An 11,632-nucleotide genomic window follows, 5' to 3' on the forward strand; every position below is an offset into this window, starting at 1 on the left:
TAGTGGTGCTGATTCTCATGCCAGCCGCTTCACACTCGGCTGCGAACCGTTCCACTGCGAGCTGGAGGCCCCCCCCTGATGAAGCCAACAGAACCGCATCATCTGCAAAAAGCAGAGATGAGACTCTGAGGCCACCAAGGAAGAAGCCTTCCGCCACCTGGCTACGCCTAGAAATTCTGTCCATAAAAATTATGAACAGAATCGGTGACAAAGGGCAGCCCTGACGGAGTCCAACACCCACAGGAAACAAATCCGACTTATTACCGGCTATACGGACCAAGCTCTCACTGTGGTTGTACAAGGACTGAATGGCCCGCAACAATGGGCCAGACACCCCATACTCCCGCAGAACCTCCCAAAGAACACCCCGAGGAACACGGTCGAATGCCTTCTCCAAGTCCACAAAGCACATGTAGACTGGTTGGGCAAACTCCCACGCACACTCGAATATCCTTGAGAGGATAAAGAGCTGGTCCAGCGTTCCACGACCAGGACGAAAACCGCATTGTTCCTCCTGAATCCGAGGTTCGACTAACGGACGCACCCTCCTTTCCAGCACCCTGGCATAGACCTTACCGGGGAGGCTGAGGAGTGTGATCCCCCGAAAGTTGGAGCACACCCTCCGGTCTCCCTTCTTAAAGATGGGGACCACCACCCCGGTCTGCCAATCCAATGGCACTGCCCCATTTTAAAGCTTATCAGATTATTTTTACAGTGTCCTGTAATGTAAACCATTAGAACTGAAAGAGAACAGCGAAGAAAGCCATCCAAACTCACCTCCAAAATCATTGTACATCCTGTATAATGACAATAAAGGCATTCTATTCTATTCTGTTCTTTTGCACTGATGTCTTTTTAGGTCACATGGATCAGTTAATTCTCTTTACAGTAAAAGTGTGAGCAGTTCTGGAAATAAAAGCTCCTGAGACCCAGATGCACACAGCTGGTTTTGTAAAACATGTCAACAGCTTTTATTTTCCTGTGAGGACACTTTTCAGCTCAAAGTCAAATTTATGCAACACAAAATGCACATAATCCCAACCAAGTGTTGTTCTTCTTAAAGCTCTTAATTACTACATTTAAGACTGCTGCTCTGAGACCAGTTTGGCTCTCCTTTTATGTTGCGGTTTGTATATGCATCCTTTGCATTGTTCCTTAATCAGTTTTGCCTGTAGAAACACCATTGGTGGAGTAATACTCCACCTCTCAAGCTTACAGCTACAGACACACTGGTTTCGACATTTAATTTCTTACATTGTTCCTACGTGTGTTAGAACTGGTAACAATCTGGTTCCTGATCTATTCAGTGATGTCAGATTTTGAATTGCTGGCTGTATTCCAAAGTATTGAGTTATTTCTTTGATAAATTCTGAGTTTTCCCCACCTCCATTTAGAAAATATTTTCCACTCACAAGTCAGGTTTATTGTGCCAGTTTTCACCAACAAACTCTCACCCCTAGGGGTGAAAGCACATAATCACAAGCAGATGTTGAGCTTGCAACGAAGCTCAGAATAGGCCTCCTGAGATCAGTTTGGTTTTTATTTGTGTTGGCATCCTGTTGGTATGTTATTTTACAAGTGGTCCTAATCAGTGCCTTGTTTGTAGAAACTCCATTTGTGGACTCATACTCCACCTCCTTAGCAGAGCATCAGAGACACACTGGTCCCAAACCTTCCAAGGCTTTGTGAAATTGTTTTTTGAGCTTACTAAAAACCATGACGCATTTCTTTTTAGTGGTTTGGAGTTTATTGCTCTCTCTTCAGTGGGTACATAGCAGGCGAGATGAAGGAACAAACTGCAAGCCAGTAACAGCCAGTTTTTGTCAAGGTGTTGGATATACCACTACCCTTCATCCGAATGGAGTTCAAGGCTTCAACCTGCAGCAAATCGGTCAGATCGTGGAGACTGCCTGTTCACCACACGTTGCCACACTCATGTGTCGCGTTGTTGTGCCTGAATGCAGCTCAGAGGATGATAGCAGGATGAAACCATGCCGCGCTCTCTGTGAAAAAGTCAAGACTGACTGTGAGTCTGCCCTCAGAGCAAAGGGGTTGCTCTGGCCTATAAAGCTCCGATGTGAGACTCTACCCGAGACTAACTGTGTACAGGTGAGTATGAAATGATGAGAATGTAAATCTTGCTCTATCTGGAAAATGTAACAAAATCTACCTAACTGAACCAATTCAGGTAACAAATTAGCCCATTAACCTGTTAAAAATGCAAGCAAATCAATTCTGCATCCACTTCAAGTGTCACAATCTGAAGCCACAGTTTTTTTGATAATCAACGTGTAGCATCAATATAATGAGATATTCAAGTGAAATTTCACCAATTAACTTTTATTTGAGTAAAGAAGTTGAACCAAGTTGAACCTCTTATTAAGGCTGCCTTTTTCTGTCCCACTTCATATGCAAAACTAAATCTCATTAGTTTTGTTCCCAAAGAGACTGTGCCTTTACCTCCGCATTTAAATGATTATATTTGCCCTTATGTCTAAGAAATTCAGCTTTTCAGTCATCTTAGAATGCTTACATTCAAAACAGTGAGGTCAGACATATGAACAAGCCATTTAGTTACCCAAGTTTCTCTCTGGTCCAGTTTGCCTTGGCCAGCCACTTGGGATGCTCATATACAATTATATACATATACAGTTGCAAGCATCACAGGATAAACTGGATGTACTCTCTTTGGCAGTAAGAGCAGAAATGAACATGCTCATTTGTAGCTAATGAGCAGCAACATTGTTGATTCATTCTTTTAACCATCCACTTTCTTAACTGCTTATCCAGTTCAGGTCTGCGGGTGGACTGGAGCCTATCACAGCTGGCACTGGGCAAGAGGTAGGGTACACACTTCAAACCTGGAACTATCTTACTGTGACAGTGCACTACTATGCCTCTCAGCATTTTTGACATTTAACTTATTTATGTTTGTGTTCATCCAGGCTCCAGTCATCAGTGTTAGTCAAACACACTCTTCAGCATGTCAGCCAATCACCGTCCCCGTCTGCAAAGACATGCCTTACACAGTAACTGTGCTGCCTGAGCAGGAAACCCAAGATAACATAGCAGTGAAGATAAATCAACTGTATCCACTTGTGAAAGTGGGGTGCTCCTCCCATTTAAAGCCATTATTGTGCTCTGTCTTCCTACCTGAGTGTGTGTCAGGGAAACCTCGTTCACCGTGCAGAATACTATGTGAGAAAGCAAAGTCCGGCTGTGAGCCACTGATGAACAAGTTTGGCTTCACATGGCCCGAAGACTTAAAGTGTACAGCATTTACCACAGAGTCCTGTGAGCATGTAAGTTTCCCACTCTAACAATGGGATGTTAAACTCATGTTAGTCACGGGCTACACACGGCCCATTATGAACCAGAGCAGTACAAAAATGCACTGTAAAGAAATACATTCTAATAAAAAGAGAGAAAAAAAGAAGAATGCAGCTGAATTTACTAATCACAGTAGGAAAGAATAAAATATTAACAGTGTCCATGTTTATGGTTCAACCAATTTGTTGAAATCAAGAATTGATTTTCACACATTTTCACTGTTGTGTAGTAAAGCTGGCATCATCAGACCAGGAACAGAAAAATTACTGAGCCCACAGCAGTTTTTTTTTTTTTTCTTTACACTTTGTAAAGATTATTGTGTTTTTAAGGCCACTGGGTTAAAAAAAAATCTTTTGTCTTATCACAAGTTAAAAAAAAAAGAAAACAAGAAAAGTCAACTGTAGTGGTGCCAGTTTCAGAGGGATGGGAAATAAACAGATTACCTTTTGCTCTTCTGATATGTTCTTTTTTTTTTTTTTTTTTTCGTTGATATTCCCATCACATTCCCAGGTCTGTGTAGTTTACTATTTAAATATCTTTCAGGCTTAAGTTTGGTTTCTGTGACCCAGACTTTATGTTAAGGCCCTCACTGGCTGGCTAAAGGGAACCAGAGTTACAATGATAGTGTGTACTTGTGTCTCCAGTATGGAGTGAGCAGCAGCGGTGGGATCTGTGAGCCGATCACCATACCGATGTGCCAGGGCCTATCCTACAACGAGACCCTCGTTCCGAATCTTCTGGGACACACAAGCCAAAGAGAAGCGTTCACGAAGATGTCCTTCTTCAACTCCATGGTGCAAACTGTGTGTTCAGTGGACATACGCATCTTCCTGTGTCGGGTTTACGCCCCCCAGTGTGAGGCAGGTCAAGCGCAGTGGCCCTGCAGGTCGTTCTGTGAGAGAGCCAGGCGGGACTGTGAGGGACTGATGTCCAGTTTTGGTGTTTCCTGGCCAGACGAGTTGCAGTGCAGCTCATTCCCAGAGGAAATGTGCATATCGGTGAGTAATGGACTTTATTAAATAATTAACTTTAATGTAATAATGGAAGTTTCAAATTATTTATCTTCATATGGCATCTTCCCTTTCTTTTTCTTTCGCAGGAGGAGAAAAGGCCTGAGGTATTTCAGCTTCTCAGATATTTAAAGTAAACTTTATAATAACTTATTGCTTCTTTGTGAGTGAACAGTTCAACATAGTTGTAACCCACCACTACTGAGTTCACGCTGGCCGTGCCTACCAGTTCAACAGGAGAGCAGACATCATTGCTACAACAGTGACCTCTAGTGGCTGTGTTAACCTGAAGGGAGCTCACCACCAGTGATATTAATGCTGCTTGTTTGCCTAAACTCAGTCAAGAGAGACAAAAATCACAGTGGATATGAAATGAGTCATTCTTAATTAATGAGAGACTTTGATAAATTAAAAACAATCTCAAAACCCTCCAATGACCAGAAAGGTCTATCAGGATTAATGCAGAAATCTCTGAAAACTATAAAGGGTTTGAACTTTTACGTCATTCTCTGATTTTATGAAGAGGGGAAATGCATTTCACATACATCTTTGGGATGTAATTATTTAGTAATAGTTGAATACTGTGAAGCCTCTTCTGCAGAATTTCCATTAATCCCATATTTTTGTCCTTCTTTGCAGATGTTAAATGCAGAAGAGGTTGTTGCTAAACTGGAGGCTGGTGGCTATTCTGTTTATGGAAAACGTCCGTTTTATTCCCAACACCATCTAATCAAATGAAAAAGAATATTTAAAACTCATGCTTGTTTTTATTCTTCAAAATCTAGCTCTTACTCTCAGTACAGCTCGCCTGCTGTTGACTCTCATGGATGTATCCTTTGTTTGTGGCAGCACTTCTGTTAATCTGCTTAGTGCAGTTAAACCTTTCAGTTATCTCACATTAGTAGACCCAGAATTATTGATTCAACCCAGCAGCTTAACACGTGAATAAGAAATAATTTTGAAAAAAAAAAATGTGGCTGATTTTGCTCTTAATGACTTTTTTAATAGCAAAGACAATAAAGGCTCATGGGTAGTGTAGTGTTTAAAGCCACGTCAACATGATTTAACCAAAACCTCCAATCCGGAGGACTACTGTCATCCATTGCTGTGCACAGTGTGCTCTACAGAATTTCCACAATTCACCGCCATTCAGTGGATTTTTCTCTAATTTCTCAGAAACATTCACTGAGGGTCAGAGAGGAAAAGTTAAGCTTGGTGTTCTGGTTGAATATCTGGGGGGCAGAAGGGTGACTATGACAAATTTTCACACATTTTCCTTAATTGTAGAAAAACTGTTGAGTAACTTTTTCCCCATGATTATTGATAATAATCCCTTGAATATGAATGTAGTTTGATTTAGCTTGAATCACTCTGAGGGTACCCCTGTCAAATGTGCCCAAAAAAACCCTCTTTGTATACTTTGCAATTTATTTCTCAGAAAATACACCGTAATTTTTTAATAGTAGTGATTGTGGAATGTTGAGGGATTCAGTATCAACCCTTAGAGAATTTTTTGTCAACACTGATAAATTTTTTTGTACCTCTGATGGCCCCCAAACAGAAAATATCTTGATTTCTTTGTACAAATACATTTATTACAAATAGACTGTATGATATCTTTTTTCTGTGACCTTGTATGAGTTGAGTCTGATTCTCCATAGAGTCCCCCATGACGCCCAACATGGGGGTTAAATCACTGATTCTATTACATCATTCTCAATCGCTGAAAAACAAATCTGTGATCTTTTTGTGTTCTAGTGATTACTGCAAATCATAATATCTCTGAATTTAAATAGTTCTAACTATCATGCTGTTCCTACCAGGGTTTTCTATCATCTTACTAGAACTGTGAATGTCCACAGGACTTCAGAGTCTCCATCTCCTTATTTTTGCATTATCCATTAGAGTCATATGTTTCTGTGCTAACATTTGTGATATTCAAAGAAAAATTTATGCACGTTTTATACTCTTTAACCAGCACTTTCAGGCAGACAAATCTGGAGACCTGGATGTGGCGGAGTTCTTTCAACTGGAGTATTCTGTGGCTGTTATCAGGAGAGAGTATGTGGAGAGCTATGGCAGCAGGAATCCACCCTCAGTTACTGAGAACCAATTCAAAAAGGCTGTGGCTGCACGTGGTGTGATATTACTTCTTTAATAGTACAGTAAAAATTACATACATTAATGTTCATAATTTGTCATTCCTCTTAACTCTGCAATCAAGAAAATATACTGATGTATCATAGTGGCACACTCAGCTGGGTTCAGCATACAGCACAATCTGGACACACAACACGGATAAAAGTAACAGTTGAAGTTTACAGGTGTGAAGAGAAAATGTAATGAAACACCAAACAAAACATTTGCATGTGGTTTAGTTTGGTCCTGCATGAGCTGCAAAGCCACACGAAATCAAATAATTTCACATTCTTGATTATACTATTATATTATATTATAATTATAATTATATTATAATTATATTATATAGAAAGTTTGCAGATATCATCAGAAAGCTTCAAAACATTTAGGAAACACAAATTTATTTGTGAACTAACATTTGGTCATTATTGCCTCTGTTGTGCAGAGTTTCATCTGGATGACGAAACCTTCAGAGTTCTGTGGTATGAATATCGCTCCCAGGGAGGGATTGACTATGACAAATATGTGGCAGCCCTGACAAAACTTCAGATCCTCAAAGGTGACTGCAACTGTTACACAATCACACTGGCAACTCGCAGCACTGGCTGCCACGAGATGAAAGTCCTTCAGTACAAATCTCAAAGGAAAATCTGTCTATTCCCAATAGCTTTTGAATGTTTATTAATTTAGCTGCAATAATTTGGGCAATTTTAATCCTCTTATAGACCTGAAATGGTATTTCAAAGGTTAAAGTTTTAAATATATGCGACTTGTCTCAGATCGTTTCAAGGCCCATCTGCTGAACTTGCCCTGTGATTGCCAAGTGGCCAGCTTCTCCATCAAGCAGGTGAGTTTTTATGTTTTTAATTAAACTTGTGCCATTTAATGTAGCAACTCCCAGTGTTTACATATTTAACTGTTTGTAAATCTACAGAAAAGAGCAGACAATACTATTACTGACTAAAAGATGTATAAATATATATTATATGTGTACATATCCAAAACAGGCCAAAGGAAAAAACATATAGACTACAATACAGTGGGCTGTAGCTGTCTATAAATCTGTAAGTAAAGAAAAAGAAAAGCACTGGAGGGTAAAACACACATAAGAACAGCAGCTGAGAGATTGATTATGAGGTTATTGGGTGATTAAGGTGTAAAAATCTCAAATTTGTTATACAACTTAAACTTGCATTCAGAGGAAACAAAACGAGAGGTGAACTAAATATTTAACTGAAGAAAACATTTTCATTGCATTCGTGAAAAAATGAAATACAAATAGTAAAAATTAACTGTTTCCTGTCCTCTTTGCTTAAATCATACAAACTGTCTCCCCTATTTATTTATATTTTTTGAAAGTTGCATTTTAGAGACTGTTTTTATGTTTGTTTTTTTTCCCCTTTTCAGTTTATGAAGTCAGCCATAGTCTGAGGACCAAGCAGGAGCAGAGCTGAGCTGACCACAAGAATTTCTGTAGGAAATAACTGCACAGCAATGTAATAATGCAGAACTGTAGAAAACATACATGACTGAATTAACTTGTCTTCTATAATGACATTTATTGTTAAAGTACAGAAATATTAAAGTGACGTTCAGCATAGAAACTAAGCAGGTTTCAACACCTGAAGACTGAATTTCAGTGTCAGTTCCAAAATGTGTTGAATCATATACGCATTATCATCATTTTTTTTTAAATATCTACACAGTGGTCACATTAAAATATTTCATCAAAAATATTCAAGAAGCCTTTTCTACATATTCTTCTTTGGTTAAAAATGTGACTGCACATGAAAGTCAGAAGAGTTTAAATAAAACAAAGCCTGTTGTTTTTTTACTTTTCACACAAGCACTGAAATAAAGCTGGTTCACACTGTGACGAGTTCATTATATTTACAGAAACTTTGCAACTTTGTACAAACAAGCAATTTGCAATTTTGCTGTGGTTGGATGATCAATCTCGCAGTATTGATTGTTTCTCAAATAATTCATTTTATTCAATTGATTAATTTTTTTTAAATTTTGAAGAATTATTATTATCATCATTAACATTATTCATTGGTTTGTTTTGATTTTCTATTGATCCTGAGTGTTATGAGCTTTTGGTTCTTTATATACTGTAGTGTTGGTTACTCTATGCATTTACGGTGTTACTAGTTCCTCTGTCTCGTCCTCATTTGTCTTTCCCCATGTTTACTCATAATGCCTGTGTTTAGTTTTTGTTTCTCATTTCCTGTTTCATTTTGGTAGTTCTCTGTTTCCTGGGTCTTGTGTTCATTTTAACTCCCCCCCCCCCTTGTCTTGTAGTCATTGATTGTACCAATGGTGCCTAGTTTTCCCAGCCATCTCCACTTTCAATGCTACAATATCATCCTGGGAGGAATTTGGAACACAAAAAGATAAAATGGGGCAAAATACACAAGGAAACATCCTTCAAGCCCTGGTTTTAAAAAAAAAATGGCTGTAAGACTTCCAAAATTCCACACCCACATCACAACATCCAAGCTCTACTTCATTGCTGCTGCAGCCAGTAAGTTCCACACTGCCGCTGCAGCCATCCAATCTGCCCAGCACACCTGCCTCATTGCCACTGTCCTTTGGGATGGAGGTAATTTTGCTCAGGCTCTCAAAGGTATTGCTGCCCAGTGTCCCTGCCAGCTCCTAGCTCATCCCTGCTCAGTCAGCTCCCCCAAGCTCCCGTATCTAGAATAGAGTGCTGCTAGCCACTGCCTTGGCCTCGCCTCCACGGCTGGACCCCTGTCTTGCATTTTCAGCCATCTACCATGTTCCACTGACACCCACTCACAAGTGCATTCCTCTCAAGCATCTTGTCTCTCTGGATTTTGTTTTCTGTTCATATGCATTTCATTTTAACAGTTATTTGTCTCTTTTGTGTCTTCAGTTTAGTTTTACTTCCTCCCCCTGATCTAATTGTCATTCTACCCGTGTCTCAGTTTCCTACCTGTGTCTCCTCCTTCCCTAATTACCCTTCTGTGCATAAAAAGTCCTGCTCTTCCGCTCTTTGTCACAGTATATGTTTATCTCCCCTCAGCAATCTTAATATAAGAGTCACATATTAAGATACAAGCACTACTTTTACTACTAGAATATTGATGCTTGCATTGTTTGACATAAATCAGGCAATCTATACATCTATATTGTGTTTAAATGGAGACAGACAGAGAGGGAGAGACAGTATCATGTCCCCCAAAAGGTCTGTGACAGATGCAGCAGTAAATTAGTGTTGTTTCATCTGTGCAAACACAACAAAAACAAGCTCCATTCCTTTCTTTCTGTCAGCAAAGCTGTGGATTTGATACCGTGTAAAACTCAAATTTGTACAATCCACACAGACAAAAACTCACCATAACGAAGCCTGCAAAAGACACCACTCAGATTCAATACCACCTAATAATTCACAGAGTACCGAGGCAGAGGGCAGTGGCAATTCCTTTCTGCAGCATATGATAATGGACACTTTTTCATCTGCATTTCAGCCATTGTTTTGTAAATCATAATTTAAACCTAACCTGCAGGTTGCTCTTTAAGTTCTCCATGACTAAGGCCCTCCTTCATCACTTACCTAGACTTGCTGGATGGCCACTAAGGAAAAGAAGAAAACATATTGGTGCCTTTAAACTTTTCCATTTTAAAATAAATGAGGCAACTGTTCTCCTGGGAACACGCTGACCTTTAAAAATCATTCTGTACTCTTGCCCTGATCTGTGTCCCACCACAGTTTAATTGCAGGCCCAAGAAAATTTCTGGAAGTTAGTTATTTTTTTTCCCCAAGCACAATATGATTTGGAGGATATACACAGGAGTAAGCTTATCTAAACAATGTTCAGTTAGTTTAGTTTGCCACATGTGGACAGTAGCATCAGATACACCTTAAGGATAGGTAAAGCAAACATAGTGCCATAACCATCCATCCATCCATCCATCCATTTTCTTCCGCTTATCCGGGGCCGGGTCGCGGGGGCAGAAGCCTAAGCAGAGAAGCCCAAGCTTCCCTCTCCCCAGCCACCTCCTCCAGCTCATCCGGAGGGACCCCAAGGCGTTCCCAGGCCAGCCGAGATACATAATCTCTCCAGCGTGTCCTGGGTCTACCACGGGGCCTCTTCCCGGTGGGACATGCCCGGAACACCTCACCCAGGAGGCGGCCAGGAGGCATCCTAATCAGATGCCCGAGCCACCTCAACTGGCTCCTTTCGATGTGGAGGAGCAGCGGCTCTACTCTGAGCCCCTCCCGGATGGCCGCACTCCTTACCTTATCTCTAAGGGAGAGGCCAGCCACCCTTCGAAGGAAACTCATTTCTGCCGCTTGTATTCGCGATCTTATTCTTTCGGTCACTACCCAAAGCTCGTGACCATAGGTGAGGGTAGGAACGTAGATCGACCGGTAAATCGAGAGCTTCGCTTTTACGCTAAGCTCCCTCTTCACCACGACGGACCGGTGCAGCGTCCGCATCACTGCAGAAGCAGCCCCAATCCGCCTGTCGATCTCCCGTTCCCTTCGCCCATCACTCGTGAACAAGACCCCGAGATACTTAAACTCCTCCACTTGAGGCAAGAACTCGTTCCTGAGCCGGAGATGGCACTCCACCCTTTTCCGGCTGAGGACCATGGCCTCAGACTTAGAGGTGCTGATTCTCATGCCAGCCGCTTCACACTCGGCTGCGAACCGTTCCACTGCGAGCTGGAGGCCCCCCCCTGATGAAGCCAACAGAACCGCATCATCTGCAAAAAGCAGAGATGAGACTCTGAGGCCACCAAGGAAGAAGCCTTCCGCCACCTGGCTACGCCTAGAAATTCTGTCCATAAAAATTATGAACAGAATCGGTGACAAAGGGCAGCCCTGACGGAGTCCAACACCCACAGGAAACAAATCCGACTTATTACCGGCTATACGGACCAAGCTCTCACTGTGGTTGTACAAGGACTGAATGGCCCGCAACAATGGGCCAGACACCCCATACTCCCGCAGAACCTCCCAAAGAACACCCCGAGGAACACGGTCGAATGCCTTCTCCAAGTCCACAAAGCACATGTAGACTGGTTGGGCAAACTCCCACGCACACTCGAATATCCTTGAGAGGATAAAGAGCTGGTCCAGCGTTCCACGACCAGGACGAAAACCGCATTGTTCCTCCTGA

At 41.3% G+C, this 11,632-nt stretch overlaps 1 protein-coding gene across 1 annotated transcript; it reads left to right on the forward strand.

Moving 5' to 3' along the window:
* Positions 1–1,615: 1,615 nt before the first annotated feature.
* LOC115794468 (uncharacterized) lies at positions 1,616–9,942 on the forward strand. Its single transcript, XM_030749999.1, has 11 exons — positions 1,616–2,109; positions 2,791–2,841; positions 2,946–3,302; positions 3,975–4,328; positions 4,430–4,447; positions 4,980–5,043; positions 5,126–5,169; positions 6,328–6,478; positions 6,925–7,038; positions 7,259–7,326; positions 7,887–9,942. The coding sequence occupies exons 1-11, from the start codon at positions 1,717–1,719 to the stop codon at positions 7,908–7,910; spliced, it is 1,638 nt and encodes a 545-aa protein (XP_030605859.1). The 5' UTR covers positions 1,616–1,716; the 3' UTR covers positions 7,911–9,942.
* The last annotated feature ends 1,690 nt before the right edge of the window (positions 9,943–11,632 follow it).

This window comes from Archocentrus centrarchus, chromosome 16 (genome assembly GCF_007364275.1).
Source record: "Archocentrus centrarchus isolate MPI-CPG fArcCen1 chromosome 16, fArcCen1, whole genome shotgun sequence".
NCBI lineage: Eukaryota > Metazoa > Chordata > Actinopteri > Cichliformes > Cichlidae > Archocentrus > Archocentrus centrarchus.

Excerpts from the sequence above, each read along its gene's own strand:
- LOC115794468 (XM_030749999.1), top strand. The coding sequence starts at position 1,717 with ATGACGCATTTCTTTTTAGTGGTTTGGAGTTTATTGCTCTCTCTTCAG. Across the intron at positions 6,479-6,924 it reads AAAGGCTGTGGCTGCACGTG|AGTTTCATCTGGATGACGAA; the intron begins GTGTGATATTAC and ends TCTGTTGTGCAG. Across the intron at positions 7,039-7,258 it reads AAAACTTCAGATCCTCAAAG|ATCGTTTCAAGGCCCATCTG; the intron begins GTGACTGCAACT and ends GACTTGTCTCAG.